The sequence below is a fragment of the Alligator mississippiensis genome, chromosome 3 (genome assembly GCF_030867095.1).
Source record: "Alligator mississippiensis isolate rAllMis1 chromosome 3, rAllMis1, whole genome shotgun sequence".
NCBI lineage: Eukaryota > Metazoa > Chordata > Crocodylia > Alligatoridae > Alligator > Alligator mississippiensis.
The window spans coordinates 263,364,567-263,390,780 of record NC_081826.1 but is presented as its reverse complement, the minus strand read 5'-3'; the positions used below and the strand labels follow the sequence as shown (position 1 = coordinate 263,390,780).

Here is a 26,214-nt window from a genome sequence, read left to right as displayed (position 1 = left end):
TCGAACTGTGAAGAAGTTCTTCCTTATGTCCAGTCTAAATCTGCTCTCTACTAGCTTGTGGCCATTGTTTCTTGTAACCCCCGGGGGCGCATTGGTGAATAAATACTCACCAATTCCCTTCTGTGCCCCAGTGATGAACTTATAGGCAGCTACAAGGTCGCCTCTCAACCTTCTCTTGCGGAGGCTGAAAAGGTCCAGTTTCTCTAGTCTCTCCTCGTAGGGCTTGGTCTGCAGGCCCTTGACCATACGAGTTGCCCTTCGCTGTACCCTCTCCAGGTTATCCGCATCCTTCTTGAAGTGTGGCGCCCAGAATTGCACGCAGTACTCCAACTGTGGTCTGACCAACGCCCTATAGAGGGGAAGTATCACCTCCCTGGACCTATTTGTCATGCATCTGCTGATGCACGATAAAGTGCCATTATCTTTTCTGATGGCTTCGTCACACTGCCGGCTCATGTCCATCTTGGAGTCCACTAGGACTCCAAGATCCCTTTCCACCTCTGTGCCACCCAGCAGGTCATTCCCTAGGCTGTAGGTGTGCTGGACATTTTTCCTCCCTAGGTGCAGCACTTTGCATTTCTCCTTGTTGAACTGCATTCTCTTATTTTCTGCCCACTTGTGCAACCTATCCAGGTCTGCCTGCAGCTGTTCCCTGCCCTCTGGCGTGTCCACTTCTCCCCATAGCTTTGTGTCATCTGCAAACTCGGACAGAGTACATTTGACTCCCTCGTCCAAGTCACTGATGAAGACATTAAAGAGTATCGGTCCAAGGACCGAACCCTGCGGGACCCCACTGCCCACACCCTTCCAGGTCGAGACCGACCCATCTACTACGACTCTTTGGGTGCGACCCTCTAGCCAATTCGCCACCCACCGGACTGTGTAGTCATCCACATCACAGCCTCTTAACTTGTTCACCAGTATGGGGTGGGATACCGTATCGAAGGCCTTCCTGAAGTCTAAGTATACGACTAAGTCTAAAACATACGAGTATGTTTTCAGGCATGGTGCCCTCTCAAGTAGGGATGTAAATTATTGGTTAAAAAAATTATCTGTTATACTTCTCTAATTATATTGGTTAATGGTTAACCAATAACACAGAAGTTTGGATACAGCTGCTGCTTGGCACCCTTGGGTGAGGGGAAGGGGAAGGCAGGCAGTGGTGGCAAGCCCAACCAGACAGCACAGCCCAGGTGAAGCCCTGCCCTGGGAGGGAGGGAGGGAGGGATCACTTGTGAACCAGCAGCTGATTGTTTAATTGATGAGTCATAAGGCTACCTTCTGTTTTCTTCTAACTTCATAGGCTATAGGAAGTAGTTCCTTTTTCCCCCTCCCCTTTTCCTCACTCCCTGATACCTTCCAGGTCTCGCCGGAGCACTGAATGGCTTCCCTTTCCTGCCAGGCTGCATCCAGCCCTGCACTAAACAATAACTGGTAAGCTAACAAGTTGTCACTAGACTTATCGGCTAAACTATTAATAGGCTTACTATTAATAGTTTAACCTTCTACCTCCAATCTCCTGAGAACCTTGTAGACTCCCAGGTCACGTGGGGGGGGGACAGAAGTGGCCCCTTGTCCCAATGGCAAGTGCAGTAAACATGGGAAGTGGTCCTGGACACGCATGATTTGTGCCACAAGGTTGGTTCCACCTGCAAGATACCATCTGTTAGAGCAGAAGTTAGTTTTATGCTGCTGGGTGGGGGAGGGGGAAGAGACCAGCCCCTCCTCCCCCCCCCCTCCAAACCACAACATGGAACTCCTGCAGCCCCATATGGCTTAAAGGGCAGTTGGAATAATAAAAGGCCCTAAAAATTGGGGGTGGGGGAAGGGGTAGATTTCCAGACCTGAAACGAAGGGAGGTAGATAGACTACCATGAGGCTAGGACTAGAACAGAGCCCTCCTGTCCTTGCAAACTACTGGCATCAAGATGCAACTAAAAGGTTGACTGCTGCCTGCATCAGGGCATACTTGTTTTGCTGGTATATTTTAATAATATTTGACCATGATCAAATATTGCTAAAATATTAGGTGGTCAGTTAATGACTTGTCAGTTACCTAGCTTGCCAACCCTACTTGCACAGGTGTTTAAATGATACTGTGTCTTCCCCAAGTTATGATGCTAGGCAGTGTAATGGATTTGCTTGGCTGGAGATCCCAAATGGTATTTAGACCATTTTCCAGTTTCATGTGCCTACTGTTTGTTTCTTTATCGTGTTTCATAGTTCATTAGCAGAAATAGGTCTTTCTTCTTGGTGATGCAAAGTTTGATTGGTCTCGGTGATTCGTTTCACAAATGCTAATTGATCTGGCAAAGTCTCAAGGGCCAAGGTCTTCACTTGATTTTACTACAAGATCATATGTCCCTGAAACATACTTCTCTCATGTTATAGCTGCTTTCTATGTTTTGCATAAGTTCTGTAAAAGTGAAGGGGAGGGAAGCAGAAGGGAGAGACCAAATCCCTCTGCAGTGTGTCCCAAATTGTTGAGGGATCCGCATTGTGTCAGCAGGGTTAGGGAAATACTGTTCTCTTACTCTAACCACAGTGACACTGAAGAAAATTAATGTGACTGTAACCAAAAAAAAATTAAAAAAATTAAAGAAATAAATGTATTTTTGAGACACCTTTTTATTAAGAATGGATGATGTTGGAGTGGGGAGCTGTGCCTCAGATTTTTAGCAGAGATGATGATGATAATAATAATAGTAATAACTAATTGAATTAATAAAAGTATGTATAAAAAACCAATTTCCATGAGGCTATAGCACTGAGTGTATACTTTATACAGATAGAGGTCATAAAAATCTGCAAGTAGAAGTCATCAAAATGTGTAAGCTTTTGTGCAGGTTTCATCTGAGGGGATGGAAAGGAATCTGCCCTTTGTAAACGGAGACCTAGCAAGGAGCTTCTAGTCCTCTGTTTTCAACAGGTTGCATGTTGTGACGAGAGAGAACCCAGGGAGCGAGGATAATTGCGTGAAGGATTCTAAGTTATTCTTACGTGGGAGATTTTCCTCAGTAGTATCTTCCAGGTGGCAGAGAAGGATCCCATCCAAAAATGCAGTGGACAAGCCTAGAAGCTATGAAGCACAGCAACTCTTAGCCAGAACAGTGGAAGGGAAATTGAAATGTTGTATGGTTGTAAGAAGACACTGTTACCTTGCATTATACCTGAAAAGACACAGTATTATCTTTGTCTTAAATTCTGTTTATAACGCATGTAGATTAGCACAAAGTGCACTATTAAATAGTCTTTGCAGTAGCCTGTACCGTTGTATTGGGATTCACAGTGCGGAGGGGCTGACTGAAAATAACCACAGGCTTTAGTAGTTTTTGTAATTGTGAGAATCTTACCATTTAGGTGTATTATGGATATCCTTACAAGGTTCCTTGGGTGAATTTGATATCTTTTATTAGACCAACCCAAATAGTTGGAGAATATTTATTAAGCAAGGTTTCAGGTTCAAAAACCCTTCATCAGGCTAAGGAGGTTTCAGCAGTTGGTGTGTGCTCTTCCTGGATGGAATGAAAAGTAAACAAGCCAGAGGCTGGGCTGGGCTGGGCTGGGGAGTCAGTTGCCAGGCAGATTATAATGTATCAAAAACCCTTTCATGTAAGCAATTTGTTTCCAGTTCTTGTTTGTATTTGAAAATGTAAATTTAATTAAAAGCATAGAGCACTGGTCAAATGGTTATCCAAAATTTTTTTGTCTTTTCTTTTTCTGTATCCTCCAGTACAATAAGAAATGTCTGCCACTAGGGTATGTGCAGGGGGGAGGAAGGGTCTTTTAACCTGTAAAGACATGGGTACAGTAGTCTGTTGATTGGATAGAGAATGACCATGAACAAGGCAGAGACCATCATATTTAGTCCATTTGGTAAGATTTATTGTTTTGCGACACTTTAGCTGCTGATACTAAGGTGTTTTGAGGCTGCTGTGGATTGGGGAGTGGGCATGTCATAAAGTCCCTCCCTGCCCCCCCCCCCCCCCCCCCCCCAAATCATCTTTATTATTTTAGCAGTGCTGCTTCTGGTATAGGAGTGGCCATCTCTTGGTAATGTCCCACGTGTGTTCATTCATAGCCACTCGGAGATCCTTGCATTCTGGTGATTGGTTAATATGGAACTGGGCATACTTCTTCTGCAGTGGATTGCAGGTATGCAAGCTACTTGAAAGCTGAAATCGTGAAGGTGCACACTTGAACACGTGCCAGTATTTTAAACAGGAAGAGGTCATGTGAGCAAGATGACTTCAGAGCAGTGGAGGGCCCACAAGTAAATAAGTAGGCAGGTTGGTACAGTGCAGTTTGGGATGGCAATGAGGACACTGAAGTGATACAGTTTGCTTGGACTGGGCATGCATCTAAACCCATTTACAGTTGTAGAAGCCATTCTAGAATTCTGTTGCTTCCAAAATGGGTTAATGAAAGCAAGATAAGATGGGAGTGGGAAGATGAGGAGGAGTGAAGAGAACTTGTGTGTGTGGATGCAAAGGAGTTTATACTATACAAACTAAAATTTTTAAATGGAAATAAATCCTTTCCTTTATAGACAGTGCCTGAAATGAAGGAATGTGTGTGCTGAATCAACCTGGGTTTTGCCTCTCTTGAAGTATGGGTCAACAAGGTGTCACCTAATTTTTTATTTTTAATCATTACTTCCACTGTTTCCTCTCAGAAATGGTGCACAGTGGGGGACTGTTTATATCAGTGATTGCTTAGAGGAGGGTGATATTGTTAGTGAATTGCTAGTTACTAGTTTATTGGTACTGTTAGTGATGCTGAAGTGGCTTGGGTTATGACCCTTTTTCTCTGTCTTCTGCTAATTTGTCATTCAAATTCTGGATGGCTGACTTTTCATCTCTAAGAAATATGGTGTGGTCTGAGCAATGTTGAACCAGTTAAATATTTTGGATGAAAAACCTTTGGAATGTGTTGTCATAAAAATGGTAGCATTGGAGTGATATTGTAGCCAAGATGGTCCAGGAATTATGAAGGAAGGATTATTTTGGATATCTTTTATTGGACAAACTGCATTGTTGGGAGACATTTTTAGACAAGCTTTTGGGAAAAATATCATTTCTCAGATCTCTTGTCATAGAAAATATTTCCTGTTTCTGGTACGCATTGTGTAATCTTTTTAGACATGCTGTTTACAAGTTCATGATATTATGGTATCTCCCAACAATTTGTGTTGCTTTCTCTTGGATTTTCCAGATGTTTATGGCTGTGTTGTAAAATATTTTTTCTTGGTTGGATCACTAGCTTATCAGGTTCCCATCAGCAGAGGATATTGGAATAGTATTTCCCATGGCTTTGCACTTGTTCCAGGAACTTGATATTGTAGCATCCTGCAAAAAAGCTCTCCAAAGCCTTTTATCTCTTCCATGTTCTATATATGAAGGTAGAGAGTTCTCTTCTCTTCCACTCAGGGCAAAAATACAAACCTGTCAACAACCCTCCTAAAAGCCAAGAAGGTTGAGTCCGGTCATCCAGTGGGTGTGGCTGCCCTGAGGGTGGATGAAATGCCTGGGGCTTTGGGATTGTGGCAGCCAAGTCATGGTTCCCCAGACCCAAGGGTGCATGGGGTGCCTCTGTGGCTGGGAGCCCCTCAATTGAGGGGGCTTCCAGCTGCGGGAACTTGCTTCTTGCTGGTGCAGGGGCAGCCTGGCAATAAGGCACAACAAGATCTAATGTGAAATCCCACAATCACACCTGCTGCCATGCATGTGTGGTGTTTCGTTTTTGTAGAATTTGGAACACTTTTCTCTTATGACCAGGGATCCTGGTTTTCTCTGATGTTAAAAAATTGCAAATTCTCTTATTTAAAAACCCCAAATCCATGATAAAAATTAAAGCCCCCCCCCCAGCGCTGGCTGCTGGTGCCCTGCACTCCCCCCCCACAGCCTCCTCAGCCCTGCTGATGCCCCTTACTCCCTCACAACAGCCCCTCAGACAGTGACACAGACATGTAGGCACAGACAGGCAGACACAGATGCACACACAGACACTGACACCCACCCCAGGAGGTAAGTGTGTGTGGGGGGAAGGGGTGGGGCAGGGCGGGGGAAAGGGAAGGTGCTGGGGGAGTAGATCAAGAAGGGGGGGGGTGTGCCCCTGTGCCCACTCCCAGGAGCAGGACCAGGGGGTGAGGGCAGAGGTGCCAATTTGCGGGCCACACGTGCCAGCCAGCCTAACAGGGGGGTTCGCACACGGAGGCCACCACTGCATCCTGCGCTACCATCCCACGGCCACCCACACTGCTTTGCAGGCAAGTGGTGCAGGGCATGGCAGTGGCAGTGCAGTGGTGGCCACCATGTACAGGCCACATATGTGTCACCCGGCCAGGTTGGGAAAGGGGGGCTTGCACGCAGTGGCCACCACTGCACTGTTGCATGTGCCCTGCAACCAGCTGCACGGCTCTGCGACGGTGTGCGGTGGTGGCAGCTGCATGTCGGGGGGGGGGGGGGGGCTGGCATGTGGCCGGCTGTATGGCTCCTTGGCGATGGCTCTGCAGTGGCAGCGAGGGATGGTGGCTGTGGCAGGTGGGGTGGGCTTGCACACAGCGGCTGCTGCTGCTTACCTCTGGAGCTGTGCCAAACCTCCCTACACTGCTGCTGCTGCTGCCGCCGCGGAGCCATGCCTGCGGACTTCTGTGGCCAGCTGCAGGGCGGCAGTGGCAGTGTGGTGGCAGCCATGGCCACACGGCATGGGATGGCGGTGAGGGCGGCTGTATGTTGCCCAGCCGCCACCACACTGCCACTGCTGCCCTGCGGCCGGCCCCACAGCTCTGCAGGCATGGCTCTGCGGTGGCAGTGGTGGTGCAGGGAGGTTTTGCGCACAGCAGCTGTCACCGTTGGCACAGTTCCACAGGCAAGCGGCAGTGGCCGCCACATATGAACCCCTGCCCCCCCCACAGCCACCATCCCTTGCCACCGCTGCAGAGCCATGGCTGTGGCACCGTGCAATCACCCCCATGCGAGCCCCTTACTCCCCACCCCTGGCCAGCTGGCTGGGTGGCATGCGTGCAGCCCGCACATGTCGGGTACCACTATGCCTCACCCTGCATTGCTTGCCCGCAAAGCCCCCAGGAGAGGGGCACCCCTGGCCCTGCACCCCTGCCCTCACCCCCTGGTCCTGCTCCAGGCTGCAGTATACTGCCTGGGGCTGGCAGCAACCCCTGCTCCCTCAGCCCCCTTCCCCAGCCTTGCCCCACAACCCCCAAGCTCCACTTACCTCTAGGATCCAGGGGTGAAGGGTGAGCCTGAGCCCAGCCTTGGCTGACTCGGAGGCTCAGGCCCCGCCCTTCCCCCTCTCCCTCCTCCTCTGGGTAGGGCTGGGGGTTTCCCGCCCTTTCTGCAATCAACTCTTGCAGGCTGGAGCTGTGCCAGCCTGTAAGCTCTTTGCAAAAGTGGAAAACCCGTGAATTTCTCTGTTAAAAGGTGAAATCCACGTTTTCTCCGATAAAAACAGGGAATCGGATTTCATAGACATTATGGCTGGAAGGGACCTTGGAAGATCATCGAGTCCAGCCTCCTGCCCCAGGGGCAGGAAGTCAGCTGGGGTCATAGGATCCCAGCAAGAAAAACATCCAGATTTCTCTTGAAGGCGTTCAAAGTAGGTGCTTGAACCACCTCTGGTGGCAGGCTAATCTAGACCTTGGGGGCTCGGACAGTAAAGAAGTTCTTCCTTATGTCCAGACTGAAACGGTTTTGTAGGAGTTTATAATCATCTGATCTTGTCATCCCTTGGGGGGCTCTGGTGAACAAAAGTTCCCCCAGATCCTGGTGAGCACCCGTATAAACTTATAGGTGGCCACCAGATCACCCCTGAGCCTGTGCTTTTCCAGGCTGAAGAGCCCCATGGCTCTCAGCCTGTCATCGTAAGGTCTGTTTTCTTAACCTCTGATCATGCGCATGGCTCTTCTCTGGATTCTCTCAAGCTTCTCCACATCCTTTTTGAATTGTGGAGCCCAAAACTGGATGCAGTACTCCAGCTGTGGCCTCACCAAGGCCGAATACAACAGGAGAATGACGTCCTGGGATTTGCTTGAGAAATCGGAATCGGTGGTTTTCTCTGTTTTTTTGTGGGAAACGGAAAACCTGGATCCCTGCTTATGACTTAAAAAAATTAAAAGGAAGTTCCAGGAACTTAGTGCCAACTGGGCCTAAAATTATTGAAGGAAAATTTTCTGCGACTGCTAATGTTTCTTTTTCTTTTATAGGCCGAATACATCAAGCTATGGTAACATCTCTAAATGAAGATAATGAGAGTGTAACTGTCGAATGGATTGAAAATGGAGACACTAAAGGCAAAGAGGTACACTTTTTTTCTATTGTAAAATAAAGAGTAAATGATGTCCTCCTTATATTGAATCTGAGTTCACACATTAAAACTGAGATAAATGTAGTTTTCATATTAATTGTAGTTCCATTGGTCCAGATTTTTTTTAGGGTAAGACAAGCAGTGTTAATAGTGCTGTATTTAATTTCCTGCGTACATATTTCTGCAATAGTAGTAATATCTAATGCTTCATAATAGATCTTGACATGGTTTACAGTGGTCATTGTTAGCATATCCATTTTATGGACAGGGAAGGTGAGGCACAGAGACAGGAAGTGAGTTTTCCAAGATCACCCATCAGACCACTGCCAAAAACTGATTAATCTAGATATCTCACCCTTTTAGTGTGAGATTTGGTATACCAATGTCCAATAGCTGTCAAAAGTCCTCGTAGAAATACTGACTCTTCTTGTTTTAGTGCAGTTACTTTGCATTATAAATACCTAATGGTGGTTTTATAATGGTTATATCTTTGATTTATATATAGATTTTTCAGGCAGTCAGAGGATCAAAAAGTTCAAGAGGTGCCCTCACTCAATTGCCTGTGGTGTCTTATCTTGCAAAGCTAAACCAGCCATGGACCTAAATGAGTCAGTGTGTCTATTTGTTTGCAGTCCTAAATAGAGATGGGAAGTCTGAATATGCTTGAAAAGTTACATGAGTATGTGTTCTCTTTTTAAACAGATTGACTTGGAGAGCATATTTTCACTTAATCCAGATCTTGCACCTGATGAAGATATTGAACCCAGCCCAGAGACACCACCACCTCCTACTCCCTCAGCCAAAGTAAACAAAATAGTTAAGGTTGGTGATATCTAAAACAATATGAATAAATCAGTTACTACAGTGTCATTTACAGACTAGTATTAGATTTTAAATACTTAAGAATTTTGTTTCTGTGCATTATGTGCTATTTCAGGGATATTTTAGACTTCTTGTCTAGCATGAAAAATCATAGAAAAATAGGGCTGGAAGGGACCTCTGGAGGCTATCTTATTCAGCTCCCTGCCAGACACAAGATCATCCCTATCCAAACCATCCTAAGCAAATCTTTGTCCAATCTATTACTAAAATGACACTGGTGCCCATCACACAACCACAAATCAGAGAATACCCTAACCCTGCCACAGATAAAGCAGGGGGACAATGGTAGCTAATGTCCTGCTGCTGCAAGAGTTATTAACATATGCTCAAGAGATCCAAGGAAGAGGACCATGCCCCCTTCTATAGAGGAAGACAAACCCCCCACAGTCCATACCAGACCAACCGTGGGGTCCTTCCTCTGATCCCAAATGTGGTGATTGGTCTGACCCTGAACAGAGGGGCAAGATGTTCTAATCCAGTGGTTCCCAGCCTTTTTAGACTATGGATCGGCAAACCGCAGACCAGCATATTGTAGACTGGAAGTGACCAGCATACTGCGGACTGGCAACCGAGCCTTTTTAATATTCAGCATAAAAAAGGGTTGGCTGTCAGTCCGCAGTTTCATAGTAGCTAGGGACCTGAACAGATCATCTAGCCTGACCCCCTGCCACCGGCAGGAATGAATGCTGGGTTCACAAGACCCCAGACAGGAGATCGTCCAACCTCCTCTTGAATTTGCCCAGCGTAGGGGGGGCGAGGACCACCTCCCTGGGAAGCTGGTTCCAGATTTGGCCACCCTAACTGTAAAATATTGCTTTCTGATCTCTTAACCTAAACCTATCTCCATCAGCTTATTACCATTGTTCCTTGTCACCCCAGGTGGTGCTGGGGAGAAAAGGGCTCTACCTATTTGCTGTTGATCTCCCCTGATGAGTTTGTAGGCAACCACCAGGTCCCCCCTCAGCCTTCTATTGCTGAGGCTGAACAGGTTCAGGTCCCTCAGTCTCTCCTCATAGGGCCTGTCCTCCTGCCCTCTCACTAAGTGGGTGGCCCTTCTCTGAACCCTCTCCAGGCTGGCCACATCCCTTTTGAAGTGTAGCGCCCAGTATGCTGATCACTTCTGTACTTCCAGTCCGGCAGCTAGCCCTCCTTTAGACCAGCAGCCAATCCTTCACAATCACCCGGCCACGGCCTGGGGGTGGGAACCTCTGCTCTAACCAGAGACCTCTGGTTTTTATTCCTAACAGGAACATTGGCTCACCCCAGTCAAATGTAAATTATTGCTGAAGAACAGACTGAAAAAAGAAAATGGATGCAAAATTACTATTTTATAAAGTGAAAAATGAATTTTTAGCTCCTAAATTATGTCTATAATTAGGAAATCTTTGCATACCTTGGGGATGGAGGAAGTTCCAGTTTCATTTTTCTTAGAGAAGGTTTTGGAGATTTTGGATAGTGGTACCTTTAGCTCTCATGCTTTTCATCTTAAGTATGGATAGGAGGGATTCTGGAACGCCACCTCGTTGCACCGTTCACACTGAGATTTGTTTCTGTTCACTGAAAATAAGCAGATACAACAAATTACAATACAGGTGACAGGATGAACAAATTCTAGAGATCTCTTTCTCTCTATAGAATCGACGGACTGTGGCTCCTATTAAAAATGAAACCCCTGCCAGAGACAACAGAGGTAAACAGTTGCACCTTTTCATTCCAAGTAGTAAAACAACAAAAATGCTATAATCTAGTTCCTTTTGAAGTCTAATTGTAATTCTTTTTTCTTTTTGTTACATTCCCACATGGTATTTAAAGGACAGGGAAGATCATTCCTGGGATCATTCTGTATAGTGTTTTTTCAAAAGGATATTGTATTACCAGTTTTTATGTGTAAATGTGTTATTAGAAGACTTAAGGCATATCTGCATTACAAAACTGGGGAAGGTTTAGCCAAATGAACAATGGTAGGCTTCCAGAATGTCTTCTGGTGAGCATTTGAGGGTATGAATAGGGGATAGAAAATTTTGTGTGTGTGCATGCGTGTGCACAATCAGGGAAGACAGAGATTGTGATTGGCCCAAGTGGTATTTTTTCTAACTCTGTTAATTTTTTTAAAACTTTTTTTAAAATCCATTTCTTAAAGTTGCGGTATTGTTAATGTTGCCTTAATATATTGAATAGTTGCAGAATGTGTTTGAATTTTGAAGTAAATCTTCAGCTGGTAGAGAAGAACTGTAATTTTTTTCACTTTAATGAGGAGCAGTTTGAGAGTCTGTGCTGTTCCCCACAATTTGTCTTTCTTTCTGTTCTGTTCCATGCTTCCCTTTTATACGTGGTATGCTCCGTCCAAACTACTAAGAATCATTGTTCTCCCTTCAAACCTCTTGTTAAACTTCTTCTTTAATCCTTATAGGAAACTAAGCAGCAGAAAATGGATAGTTTTAAGTAGTTTTTTGGTATAGTTGGATGTTTTATGCATTTATAACACAATTTTTTTCTTTTGAGAGAGAGGCCAAACAATTGCCAGTGCCATTGAAGTCAGTGGGAGCTGGGATTGATCAGTGCCTCTGAAAATTGGGCAACTACTTCTAGTGTAGTGAGGGGTCAGCCTTTTCTGAGGCATGCCACAAATTAGCCCCATACCCTCCCCAAATGCCACTCTGATTCCTCGTCTTTTACCTAGTCCACTGCTCTTTCTGCTCCCTGCCTTATCTGCTGCTCTGCTTTCTTCCCCATCTGCTGTTGTGCTTCTGTCTCCTTCCCAATCTGCTACAAGCCACACACACAAGCTGCCCATGCCACTTGTGGCACATGTGCTGTCAACCCCTGCTTTAATATGTGCTTTACTTATTCACCTGAATATTTGTCCTGACTGACATTTAAGTTGAGTACTTAAATGGTTGGAGTATTGAGGCCTCAGTTACCAGTTTGTATTAATTGCAATGTTAGAATTAGTGATTTGCTATGTGGTTTTTGTCTTCGTTAGGTAATGCCTGTCGTAGTTTCCTAGGAAACTTTGTTTTTACTTATGTCTTTCTCTTTAAACAAACAAACAAAAAACCCTATTTCCAAACAGGTTATTTTGAGTTTTTCAATCATAAAATAATTGGAAACTTACACAGGAAATGTGAAAGCCATTTTGTGTAAATGAAATGAATATTCAATTTTGACATCTAGAATAATTAATTAAGATCAATTTTATGCTTTTGTTGCAGTGGTTGGTTCTGCACGGGCACGTCCTACTCAACTTCCTGAACAGTCTTCCTCTACACAACAGAATGGTAGTGTTTCAGATATATCTCCAGTTCAAGCTGCAAAAAAGGAATTTGGACCTCCTTGTATGTAAACCATGTATCAAGGATTCATTCATTCTAGGCATTACATGTCATTCTCTTGGATTACTAAATTGTCCATAAAAGAATGGTCTGTACCTATCATTGTGTCTGTAGGTCTCCATAAGAAGCACTTTCAGAGTACTGTGGGGAGACGAATGTTGAGTTTTATAATAGTCCTACTGGAAATTGGGGTTTACATTTTTCTTTGATTTTGTTTTTTTTTTTAAATAACTTTGCCTAGGGTTTGTTTTTTTTTTTTTTTTTTTTAAAGCAAGGTGTTTTATTTTGTTCTGAATTTAACATCACATGTTTTGGTCAATGTGTTTTTTGAGGGTTGTCGTCTATTTTTTTGCATATTTATTTTCTAGAATACTTTTTTATAATTCATTTACTAGAAAATTTTACATATAAAGTTGTATTGATTATAGATTCATAGATGTTAGGGTTGGAAGGGACCTCAATAGATCATCGAGTCCGACCCCCTGCATAGGCAAGAAAGAGTGCTGGGTCTAGATGACCCCAGCTAGATACTCATCTAACCTCCTCTTGAAGACCCCCAGGGTAGGGGAGAGCACCACCTCCCTTGGGAGCCCGTTCCAGACCTTGGCCACTCGAACTGTGAAGAAGTTCTTCCTAATGTCCAGTCTAAATCTGCTGTCTGCTAGCTTGTGGCCATTATTTCTTGTAACCCCCGGGGGCGCCTTGGTGAATAAATACTCACCAATTCCCTTCTGTGCCCCCGTGATGAACTTATAGGCAGCCACAAGGTCGCCTCTTAACCTTCTCTTGCGGAGGCTGAAAACATCCAGTTTCTCTAGTCTCTCCCCGTAGGACTTGGTCTGCAGGCCCTTAACCATACGAGTTGCCCTTCTCTGGACCCTCTCCAGGTTATCCGCATCCTTCTTGAAGTGCGGCGCCCAGAATTGCACGCAGTACTCCAACTGCGGTCTGACCAGTGCCCGATAGAGGGGAAGTATCACCTCCTTGGACCTATTCGTCATGCATCTGCTGATGCACGATAAAGTGCCATTGGCTTTTTTGATGGCTTCGTCACACTGCCGACTCATGTTCATCTTGGAGTCCACTAGGACTCCGAGATCCCTTTCCACTTCCGTTCCACCCAGCAGGTCATTTCCTAGGCTGTAGGTGTGCACTTTGCATTTCTCCTTGTTGAACTGCATTCTGTTGTTTTCTGCCCACTTGTCTAACCTATCCAGGTCTGCTTGCAGCTGTTCCCTGCCCTCCGGTGTGTCCACATCTCCCCATAGCTTTGTGTCATCTGCAAACTTGGACAGAGTACATTTCACTGCCTCGTCCAAGTCACTGATGAAGACATTAAAGAGTATCAGTCCAAGGACCGAACCCTGTGGGACCCCACTGCTCACACCCTTCCAGGTCGAAACCGACCCATCCACCACGACTCTCTAGGTGCGACCCTCCAGCCAATTCGCCACCCACCGGACTGTGTAGTCATCCAAGTCACAGCCTCTTAACTTGTTCACCAGTATGGGGTGGGATACCATGTCGAAGGCCTTCCTGAAGTCTAAGTATATGACATCCACCCCTCCTCCTGTGTCCAGGCGTTTCGTAACCTGGTCATAAAAAGAGACTAGATTGGTCAGGCACGATCTGCCTGCTACGAACCCGTGCTGGTTTCCCCTCAGCATAATTTGTCCTGCCGGGCTCTCACAAATGTGAGCCTTGATAATTTTTTCAAAGACTTTGCCAAGGATGGAGGTGAGACTGACTGGCCTATAGTTGCCCGGGTCCTCCTTCCTCCCCTTTTTGAAAATGGGGACCACGTTGGCCCTTTTCCAGTCCTCTGGGACTTGGCCCGTGAGCCACGAGCTTTCAAATATTCCCGCCAGTGGCTCTGCAATGATGTCAGCCAGTGCCTTCAGCACCCTCGGATGGAGCTCATCCGGGCCTGCCAACTTAAAGGCATCCAGTTCTTCCAAATGACTCTGCACCATCTCAGGGTCTACGCATGGAAGTCTGGTGCCTTGCTGCTGCCTCTATACAACCCCAGTGAGAGACTTGTTGTGCCCCTCGCTTAGGAACACTGAGGCAAAGAACTCGTTGAGGAGTTCAGCCTTGTCCCCCCTGTCCGTCACCAATTGTTTCTGCCCATTTAGCAGGGGTCCTATTCCTCCCTGGGCCTTCCTTTTACTCCCTATATATCTAAAAAACAATTTCTTGTTGTCTTTTACTTGGGATGCCATCCTCAGCTCCATGGTAGCTTTGGCCTGTCTAACTGCCTCCCTACAAGCACGAGCAGAGGAGGTATATTCATCTTTGGTGATCTCTCCCTGTTTCCACTTTTTATGTGCTCCCCTTTTGTCCCTTAGGTTGCCCTGGATTTCTCTGGTCAGCCAGGGAAGCCTCCTGGTCCCTTTCCCTCTTTTGCCTCGCTCGGGGATTGTCTTGCTTTGTGCCCGAAGGATCGTTTCCTTAAGGCACAGCCACCCTTCTTGGCCTCCCATCACTTCAAAACTCCTACTCTGCAGTGTGTCCTTGACTAATCGCGTAAGTTCATTGAAATCAGCTTTCCTAAAGTCTAGCACTTTCACCCTACTAGTTACCTTACCCACTCGACGTCTTATGGTGAATTCTATTATTAGGTGATCACTGTCCCCCAGATGGCTACCGATCTGGAGGTCCCCTACCATGTCATCCCCCGTTGCCAATACCAGATCCAGTATGGCATTCCCCCTAGTGGGACCATGTACCTCCTGTGTCAGGTGGAGGTCCTGTACACAGGATAGAAACCTGCGTGAGCGATGGGACTTTGCTGTCTGTGACTCCCAGCAGATGTCCGGGTAGTTTAGGTCCCCCGTGACTACCGCCTCTTTAGCTTTTATGGTCTCCGTGAGCTGCTTCAGGAGCCCCGCATCTATTTCTTCCCCTTGATGTGGGGGTCTGTAGCAGACCCCTACCACCAAATCCCTTTCTCCTTGCCCCCCATGTAGCCTAACCCACAATCCTTCTACTTCCTCATCCTTGAATACCGTCTTGATGAGGGGGCTAGTATTGAGCCATTTGAGAAGCTAATCAATGTAAAGATGTAAATGGAATGTATTTAATTACTGATTAAGTAACAAAACTGTAATGTAAATCTTAGTTTTTTATATGGCAAGCTGGAAATTATTCAAAAATGTTATCTTTTTCTTTAAGCACGTAGAAAATCTAATTGTGTGAAAGAGGTTGAAAAATTGCAAGAGAAGCGTGAAAAAAGGAGGTTACAGCAGCAGGAACTCAGAGAAAAAAGAGCTCAGGTTTGTATTTTCACTTTGGAGTTGAATTAGATGCATGGTGGAGAAGTCTGTTCAGGAAGAAAATATATATATAAATTTGCTATGATCTTCAGTGTGTTATAGGAGTTACGACTACCTGGAAATTAAATGTTTTTTTCAGATGTACAAAACATTGGTGACTGAATAACTAGTCTTTGGGTTCCACAGTCATTTTGATTCATGCTTTCATTATGATAACTTGCTTTTAGCATTTTAAAACAATCTTTCTTTTCTATCACTTGTATCTACTTTTTAGGTTTTGCATTTACTAGCATGATCCATAAATGCTTACACATGGATTCTCAGTAACAACTATTGCCTCAAGAAAAAATAGGGAGAAAAATGTCTTGCTTTTGAGTAAATATACTACAAGGTCCCCCATCTCTCCCAATTTCTGGGGGGGCAGGGAGGAACCTGTCATCTTAATTTCACTTATAAGGAAACCACATTAAATATATTTTTTAGCTTTGAACTGTTGGTGAAAGCAGCATATGCTCAGTAATAGAAACCAGCTATGAAGCTGATTAAATGTAGCCAACACTGAGCATGATTGTAAAGTACATGACCCATGATGAGCAAACATGCTGATGGGAACCTACCACAAGGATAAGTTAGTACAGCCCATCTTAAGATATATGGGAGTCCCCGTTGAGCACAGTCCCCCTCAGCACCAACTCTTTTCCAAGTCATGGTGAGCCAGTGACTTGGAAAAGTCATGGCTCACCCTCAAATATAAAGACTTCACAGCTGAGCTGTTCCTTTCTTTCCCACTTCCAATGATTCCTGTTTCTTCACCAGCTTTAAGCATCTGGCAGACAGGGCCCCAAACAATTCACTCACAATCCCACTGTTGGCCCCTTCCTCAGCCTGTTGCATGCGATTAGTGTGGCCTCGCCCTTCCTGAGGCAAAGCCAGACCAGGTTGCCCAGTGCCTCATGCTCATATACAGTTTTGGAACATCTCAGGACTCCATGACAAGAACAGCACCCCCATGACTGGAGTCAGGTAATTTGCACATGGATCCTTTGTTGGGGGCAGGGCCGTCCCTGGGGGGGGCAAATTGGGGTGACCACCCTGGGCCCTGTGCTTTGGGGGGCCCCGTGGAGCCGAGCAAAGCAGCGGTGGTGCAAAGCTGGGCGGAGTGGCAGTTCTGCATCCCACCGCTCGCTACTCCTCTCCCCCCCCAACCCCCCCACTGCTGCCAATGGCGGTGGCAGCTTCTTTGGGTCTGAGTTTGGAGCGGGGGCGGGGCCCCACATGGGCTGATTTGCCCTGGGCCCCGCACCCTATTCGGGTCACCTCTGGTTGTGGGGGGAGTACACACCTGCTGAGCTGTGGGGTCACCATGGTTTGAGAAATGGTGTTGACTTTGGTGAGGCCCTGCCTAATGAACTTTTGACTTATCATGAGCCTTTTGACTTTTAATTAATATCTTTCATAGCTTGTACTCTGTATAAGTCAGTGCTAAAGTGCTGAGTAAGAGTGTGTTTATGGAGTACCTGTGCTAAACTTGCAGCAATTTCAAAAGAGGTAAAATGCATCAGTTCTGGATGCACTAAGTCTGTGTACTATATGCAAATTGCTAAAGCTATCTTTATTTCAAGATCAGTTTTTCCAAATTTGCTTCTCACTTCTATGTGCTCAGTGAGAGCAGGATCTGACAGTAACAAGGGAAGCAAGTGGCTGCAGGGGGAAGTTGGGGGGGAAGGGCAGAGGGGCTACCTGACGACCCCCCCCTCCTCCCCCCCCCAGCGCAATTTATTTTGTCTGCTGTAGCAGTGGGAGGGGGACAAATGCAAGGAAATCCTGAATAATTAGATTCTGTACCTAGAATATTGTAACAAATTTGTAAATTTGCCATATATAGAATCTCTTTATTGGGGGTTGTCTTATAATAAGGGCAGTCTTATTTTTGAGTAAATATGGTATTTTTAGCTTTTAGATAAAGCACTGACTCTGCATGAAATATTCTTTTCTGCTGGTTAGTGGGGATATGTTGGAAAACTTGAGATTTGAAAAGTGATTTATTTTATGTACCTGGTCCAGATGTTATTGAATTAAGTTTTATAATATATAGTTGATTTGACATTTAGTTGTTTAGAAGCTTTTGTGAAAAAATGACATTGTTAAAAGTTCCCCCCTTGAAAGATTGATTACTATATTTTCTCATATCCCTTCCTCTTGCTGCTTCCCTCTCCACCGCACCCCCATGCCTCAAGCGAAAAACAATGCATGTTTCTTAGCAGACTGGAGGATGGAGAAAAAACACTCTCCTCCTCCCTCTCCCCCTCAAGAATCATGGCTGACTGAGACAAAGTAAGTCCTCCTGGAAACACAGACCACCCAGGAAGTGTGGCATTGCAGGAGGTAGTCTGAATAAGGCAACAGAAACTTCCTAGTGTGGCAGGACACATGGCAGTCCTGCCATACCAGGAAATTTCTGAGGGGGTCATGCAGACTGTCTCCTGCAATGCCACAATTCCTGGGTGCTCTATGTTGCCAGGTGGACTGACTTTGTCATTCAAGGCTAGGCCACAGACCTTTGATAGTGGGGTTGGAAGATGGTTACTTCTTTACTATAAATAATTCTTATATAAGTTTCTATAAATAAATGTTGTTTCGACGCTGCAAGCTTCACAAGATTTTATTGCAGAGGCAGGCAATTATTTTGGCTGGAGGGCCACTTAATGAGTCTTGGTGAGCTGTTGAAGGCTGCAAGGGTAGCCCTTCCCCTTGACAGGTGCCCTGCCCCCTGGTCACCATTTTGGGGTCAGGATTCCTGCCTCTAACCTCTGACCTTTGCCACTGGAAATCCCTCTCCTTGTCACCTGGAAATACTCCTTTTGGTAGGAGAAGGTTCCCATCTTGGAACCAGAAGAAAACCAAATCATACACTAAGAGTCAAACACCTGGTATAACATTTTAATTTTATTAAAAAAATATTTTTGTCATGATTGTGATTGCATAATAACTCAAAAATAGTCTTACTGTTGTATATTGTGTGAGGGCGTGGGGTGTCATTATGTGTGTGTGAAGAGGGATTGTGAGGGGATGTGGCTGTGTGTGTGTATGGAGGGCAATAAGTTATGTTGGGGGGTATATATTTGAGGGGGTTGTGGGGGCAGGAGGTAGGTGTGTGGCATTTGTGGGTATGAGGAAGGGTGGGGGGTGGGGACCCCCTGATACACCTCTCCTGGCATCCCCTGGTGCACTCTTTCCCTACCTCCCCCCCCCCCCCCAAGGCCATAGCCCTTCTGTTGGCAGCAGAAGCAGGTGGCAGGCACTTGTGGCCCACGCGGGTGCTGCTGCTGGCCAGTGTGCAGCTCTAGCCAGTGCTGCATGTGGTGGCAAGGAGAACAGTCAAGCCGGCCCACCTCTGTTGCATAGTGCTCCATGCTGTGCATGTGCAGCTCCCAGCACTTGTGCGCTACTGGGGGAAGCCCTGCACAATGGAGCTGGCTGCCTTCCCCATCCCCTGCCATGTAGGTCCCATGACTCCTCTGGGAAACAGGGGGTGGGGCTCTGCTCCACTTCTGGTGTAGTCCCAGGACTTGCAGGGGGCAGTAAATGCAGCTGGCTCCATTGTATGGGGCTTCCCCCAGTGATGTGCAAGTGCTGGGAGCTATACGTGTTCCACACAGAGCCCCATGCAATAGAGGCAGGCCAGCTGGGCTGTGCTCCTTGCCACCACGTGCAGTGCTGGTTGGAGCTGTGAGCTGCCAGGCAGCAGTACCTACCGCCTGCTGCTGCTGCCGCCAGCGCTGGTGGCTGTAAGCTGCATGGGGGATCCCCACACCCTCCCTCACACCCACACTCTGCCCACCTGAGCTCTGTGCTCCTGCTACCCCCCCCGGGTGTGGGCTCCGTGCTGTTCCCAGCCCCATGTTCTGTGCCCCCGCCCAGCCGCAGCTTCACCTCCATCCCAGTGCTTCCCTACCTGGTGCCCAGAGTGAGCAGGACACCAGGGAAGCCAAGCAGGTGGCAGCTGCAGCAGTGGCAGCAACAGCCCCACCTGGAAGCTGCTAGGCCAGGAGGGGTGGGAGTGAGGCATATGGGCTGGACAGGGTACAATTAGTTGGTGGGCTCCTGTAGGCTAGATGAAATTGCCTGGCAGGCCATATTTTGCTTCCCCTGTTCTAGTGACTCCATGCAACAGCTCACTTGCCATTTGGGCACAAGCTACAGTGGTTAGTCTGAGAGGGTTAACACTGCCTGTTGGGCTTGCAGGGTCATGTAGAACTGGCAGCCATCTTAAGCAGTCAAGCTTCCCCACTTATGCTGGAGAAGTATGTGTTGTATGCTATAAAATATGGTATTTGTTTTAAAATGTAATTGTAATTGCATAACAGTCTAATAAAAAATCTTCAGCTCGTGAAACTAAAGAGTTAAATATTAAGAATAATATTTAGGACAATACTTTTCTAGAATGAACTGTGCATCTCTTTGATTGATGGGAGAAAACCATGCCAGTAATACATTTTGTATAGATCTACCTAGAAGTTTTCCATTTTAAGTAGGAATTAACAATTTTTAGATTACATCATGTGTTATTTGCTATTTAATTTTGTCTCATCTCATGTTGAGACCTTAATCAAGGACATTTCCCACTGCTTACCAATTTAGAGATTAATTTTAAAAGTAAACAGAATGATTGTTTTGCTTTTTCCTATGGAAATACCACTTGCTCCTTGAGTAAATAAATCATATGGTATAGTAAAAAGAAAACATTAAACTACATTAAAAATTCTGTGAGCACTGTGGTTTAACTAATGCAAAATATGGCTAAATCATTTTGTAAAAAATATGGAGACTTCAGTAAATGCATCCTTCCAGCCTTCTTTCTGTAGCTTTTCTGGAAACTATTTACAGAGTTCAGGAAAACTGAATCTTCTAATACTTTTCATCATTTTTATAGGATGTTGATGCCTCAAATCCAAATTATGAAATTATGTGTATGATAAGAGATTTTAGGGGAAGTTTGGATTATAGACCACTGACAACTGCAGATCCTGTAAGTTTATTTCAGGAGTTGTTTAATAAAATTACAAATATATTTGCAGCTTTTTTTTACTTCTTATATTTGGTGCTATCTATGCTTATCTTTTAAATTCATTGTTGTATTTATTAGTTGTGGGTGCTTAGCACATGCCTAGTAATCTTTTGTATTATGTAGTTATTGTTTGTTTTATTGTTCAGTTTTTTGTAGAAGGCAACTTGCATTGAAAGGAATAATTAAATTTTATAGGATTACAATGTTAGAACTCTACAGGCATGTATTATAATTGGTCTGTTATCACTTGTACGCTTGGTTTTCTTTAAAGGATCCAAAGTAGGATAGGCACCTAATTTACACACTCAGCTAGAATTTAGGTCAGTAAGATTATGTCCCAGCCTTGGAAGGTAACAAGGAGTTTCAGTTCCCATGGATAATTTGTATCATTTGAGCATCTGCCCAAATAAAAGCAGAGGTTAATCCGTGCCCTCTGGGATGTGGTTGACAGTCTACAAGATCAGAGCCTAAGCATTTGTTACAGTGAACATAGGGTTGAGTCACAGGGTTTTTTGGATATTGTGTATGCAAAACCCCTACCGTCTGAATTTATTTATTGGAAAAAACATTTTTACAAGGCAGTAATTAATCAAAGTAATAGCTGTACTGATCAACTTTTTGAGGATAAAAAATACCACAATTGAAATGAGTATTTAACCAGTTGTTTTCTTTTTTAGATTGATGAACACAGAATATGCGTTTGTGTACGAAAACGGCCACTCAATAAAAAAGGTATGGCCATTCATGTGTTCGGTTTTTGTTGTTGTTTTTTTGGGTGGGGGGGTTGGTTTTTTTGCAGGAATTTCTCTTCATAAACAGTAGTTCTTAGAGGTGATAGGATTTGGTATCTCTAATTGTTCTTGTAGTACCATAAAAATTGTAGCCATATTCTATTAGACCGGGGTGGGCAATTTATCAGGGCCCAGGACCGCATAGGGAGTTTTGATCAGCTGTTGTGGGCTGGGTCAGCGCTTCTCCCATTGCCCCCAACAATTCACCTAAACTCCCTATGGGGCTGTGGGCAGGTGGGAGCAGTATTCAGGAGTAGAGAGGAAGGGGTGAGAGAGGCTAGGATCACATGCCTCTGCCCTCTGGGATATGGGGAGTGTGTGTGGGGAGGGGGTTGCTTGGTGCTAGGTCAGTCCTGGGAGCCTGATGTGGTGGGGGGGAGGAAGAGCGCATACAGCAAAGCTGCGCTGGGGAGTGCGACGCTTCATGTGGGGCCAAGCCCTTCCCACTTGTGCCCGGGCAGCCTGCATGCACCACACTTCCTCTGGTACCCACAGCCCAGCTAGGTGTTGCTCTGTGCCCCACCTCCTCCAGGAGTGAGAACTGGAGCCCCTCACACATGACAGGAGTGGCGCAGTGCAGTGCAGCAGGAGTGAGAAGCAGCTGCTGGAGGCGGGGGCACAGAACAGCTCCCGACTGGCTGCAGCTGCCGTGGGAACAGCCTGTTGGAAACTGCTTCTGCTTCTGCCCCAGCACATGTGGCTCCACCTCCAGCTTCTGTTAGGGCAACTGGGAGCTGAGCCGGAGCCCTGGTGCTGGGGCAGGAGACACCAGCTCGCCCACCCACCTGGAATGGCATGGTGCATCAGGAGCAGGAGCAGCTTCTGGTGGGCTGTTACAGCATGGCTGCAGCAGGTCAGGTGCTGTTCTATGCCCCCTGCCTCCAGCAGCAGTTCCTCCTCTTGCTCCTGCTGCACTGCGCTGTGCTGCTTCTGGCAGGCGCACAGGGCTTCAGATCCAGATTCAGTGGAAGATAGCTGGGAGCTGAAGCCAGAGCCTTGCATGCTGGGGTAGGAGCCACCTGGCTGAAACTGCTCGCACAGTGGGCACGGCGTGACACATCAGGGGCAAGATCAAAAGTAGGAGCTGCTGCTGGAGGTGGGGGGAAGGGCACAGAGCAGCACCCAGCTGCAGCTGCACTGGGAACAGACCTGGTAGAAGCTGCATATTGGTCAGGGCCTGAGCCAGTGGGTGTCAGTGGGAGTCCAACACAGAGCATGGCCCCACGTGGACCGCTGCAGGGGCAGCTGTGGGCCAGATCTGGCCTGTGGGCTGTATTTTGCCCACCCCCGTATTGGACACTGTACATACATGTACCAAGAGCTTGTGTCCTTGTCTCTAAGATAGCACTGTGGTTAAGAATCACTGTGGCACCCTGGCGTGCTGCCAGATCCTTTAAAGGGTGCTGGAAAGTATGGAGAGAGAGAAGCGAGGTATGAGGAGATAAATGCAGGCTCAGGCTTTTCCCTGCGTGGCTGATCTCCAACTCCTACTGTCTGGCCTCTGCAAGAAAGTAAGCACTATAATACATAAATTACATTCTGAAATTGGGTGCCACACAATTCAGAAAAGTTATGGAGAGGTACCTCGAATCCAGTGAATGGTGTCTTGAGTACACAAAGATTGAGAACCACTGTTCCAAGAACTTGTAATTTAAATAGACAATATGGGTAAAGGGTAAAAGAAATGAAGTACAGTTGCCACCATTTTAGAGATAGGGACTGAGAGAGAGAGAGAGAGAGAGAGTGATTTTTTTTTCCCAAGGTAACGTGGGGAGTTTTGAGTTGAGCTGGGCAGTGCACTTTTATTATCTTGACTATCACTTCATTGCTTTAACCACAAGATTATGCTTGTCCTCTAATTCATCTCAAATTTTCTTGAAGTGATCTGTAATCTGTTAATTTAAGTTATTGTTAAAGTTTTAACTCAGAATATCCATTCTTATAATGGTGAACATGGAAAATTTATAATCTGAAGTTTAAATGGCTAGGATGTATTAATAACAGATATGAGTATATGTGCATAGGATGTCTCTTATTTATTTTTTTAATGTGTGGTGGGTATAGTAATACCCTGAGTTATAAATGTTGTTGTGACCCAAGTTGAAGAAAAAGTTTTTGTGTGTGTGTGTGTGTGTTTGTTTGTTTGCTTTTTTGTTTGTTTTTTTAGAGTTGAAAGTGATATTGTATGGGATATCAAATGAGGAGAGTTGTGCATGACGTGTGAAAGACTAGGTGTGTCAAAATAGCTCCCCAGTTGTACAGTGGAAGGAGAGAGCCATATTCTAATAAAGATCTTCTATATTAGGTGGAGGAATATGTTCATATAATAGCCAGCTCTTTGTTCCCAACTATTGAGCCCTAATTGAAATAAGTTAATTTATATTTGGAAAAGCATTTTCCCTCTGTTAAACCCTTATGTCATATCTGGGTTGGCTGAAGATCTCAAAGAACATAATTTTCTGAACTCAAATACCACAGATTGTAATGTATCATTCTAACATTCTAATATTGTCACAGAATTACATATTCTGGAAAGTTTCAAGAACGAAGAAAAGAATTTCAGAGAAGAAAAAATAAATATGTCTAGATAGTGAAAGCTCTTCTTCCATGGCCTTTTCTGTTTCTTCTTTATTACTTTTTTCCTCTTATTTCCTGTTATTTTTTTTGAGGGTTTTTTTGCTGTCTGCTCTCTGTTTTCAGATCAATAAAACCATCTAAAATGTGGTTAATTTTAAAGCTGCCTCCCACGCCCTATTTGTTAGGGGCATTCAGCGCACATATTTGGTAGCAGTTCAGTTTTTCATTTAAGCATTCTGTACATTTTTAATAGAGTATGATCTAGAAATCCAGTGCATTTGTGGAGAATGTATTTGGAGAGAGGGTTACAGGTAATAACTTACTATGCTGGAACTTAGTTGGAGGAAAAAAAGTAATAGCACATGGTAGCAAGCTATCATGAGATATGACTTAGGGTTCAGAACAGAATCACTTGGTTCAAGTTGCAACTACCTTCTGGTTCAGTGGTTGCTATCAAGTTAAAAGTAATTTCATTGCAAACGAGAATGGCTGCTAATTTTTTGCATCTGGTAAAGGACTAAAGAGCAATTCATACAATAAATGATATTATGGAAATAGCAAAATGTGTGCTTTTCATAACAGCTGAAAACATGCCTGCTTTATTTTGGAGGTTTAAAAGGAATGAGACTTCAACTGCCCTAATCTTTAGTCAGAGAATAAATAGACCTGAAGGTATTAGTGTGTGCTGCCTTGAAGGGGAAAAAAGAAATCTGTTGTGAATTAACAAAGGAATAATTTTTGCATTCAAGAATGTAAAGGTTACTTACTCCACACATGTGCACGTTTTTCCACATGCATGCCTTATGAGCTGTATTGGTCATCTGCTTTAAACCACTGTAAAACTTTGCCTGTGTAAGACTTAAATTGTATTCTTATGAAACTTTGTGGGTGTCCCAATAACTCGGCATTGTCTGATAACTGAGCCCTAAAATGTTTAGACTTGTGAGTAATTTGAAAGTTTGAGTGATGTTTATATATTTACAACTATCATAAAAGAACTTAAGATACCCTTGGATAATTGTTTTAGAAGCAAACAGTTTTTGGGTAACTTGAGCCTTGCCTCTGTTGTAAAGTTCTGTGGGCATGTTTTTGCCAGGTAGGGATATGAAAAGATCCTGCGCGATAATTAATATAGCTTTGCTGGCAAAATTCCTTCTGTAGATACCAGCAGAAGAAAGCTTTTACGGTTTAGGATTGCTAGTGTAACTAGCAGAACAGTCCTGCTGGATCTCCTTCAGAGTGTATGATTGCTGTAGTGCCTCCAACATAATTAAAAACAGCCTATATGGCCAAAAGGTTGGGCACCGCTGGTGTAGACTGTTTAGAAGTAACCTTATGGTTTGGTTCCACAATTACTGCACAACATATCTTGTAGTATTGTAGTTGGAAACCAGGTAATTGCACAGTAACGTGGATTTGTGTTGCTGCTTCATACCTGTGCCATTAGAAACTGATTGCCAAAGATCAAGTCATAAGTACTGAATGTAAAGTTTGTCGTCTTATTATATTAAAAATAAATCTGATTCTTAAATTGTGTACCTTCTATATTTTTATGTAGAAAAGCAAGTAAGCAACAATTAATGCACTTGACTATACATATAAAATATCTTTATTTTTGTTCATTTTTTAGATCTTTGGGTTCTACATGCATGTTTTGCTGATTCCTATCTCGTACAATTAACAAGAAACTGCAAAGATGTGTAGTAAATATTACCTGTGAAATCCATAAAGAAATCAAATCCAGGCATAAATGATTAATTTGAAGAGATAACCAACATCCTTTGAGTTCTGTACCCTTTTCTTTACATAAAATAATTTTAGAAAGGGAGTTCATTTTAGAGGAATAACATTTTAAGGATCTTTTGTGTTTTCCTGACTTAGAATTTGGCTCCTAGACTGAGTCTAAATGAGACTGTACAGTGCATAGGGTGTGAATATTAGATTTTTTTAAAAAATATTCATGTATT

General features: G+C 44.8%; 1 protein-coding gene across 5 annotated transcripts in view; it reads left to right on the top strand.

Moving 5' to 3' along the window:
* The window catches only part of KIF2A (kinesin family member 2A), a 107,151-nt gene that overhangs the window by 30,183 nt on the left and 50,754 nt on the right, over nucleotides 1-26,214 (top strand). For 2 of the 5 annotated variants that reach the window (XM_019495957.2, XM_006263745.4), the window contains exons 2-8: nucleotides 8,222-8,316; nucleotides 9,025-9,144; nucleotides 10,840-10,894; nucleotides 12,417-12,539; nucleotides 15,711-15,811; nucleotides 20,745-20,840; nucleotides 21,557-21,611. In XM_019495957.2, coding sequence (XP_019351502.1) covers nucleotides 8,222-8,316; nucleotides 9,025-9,144; nucleotides 10,840-10,894; nucleotides 12,417-12,539; nucleotides 15,711-15,811; nucleotides 20,745-20,840; nucleotides 21,557-21,611 — 645 coding nt within the window. Of the gene's footprint in view, nucleotides 1-1,363; nucleotides 1,435-8,221; nucleotides 8,317-9,024; nucleotides 9,145-10,839; nucleotides 10,895-12,416; nucleotides 12,540-15,710; nucleotides 15,812-20,744; nucleotides 20,841-21,556; nucleotides 21,612-26,214 lie in introns of those variants that run through there. The other 3 variants (XM_006263746.4, XM_019495958.2, XM_019495959.2) reach the window with 2 other exon arrangements.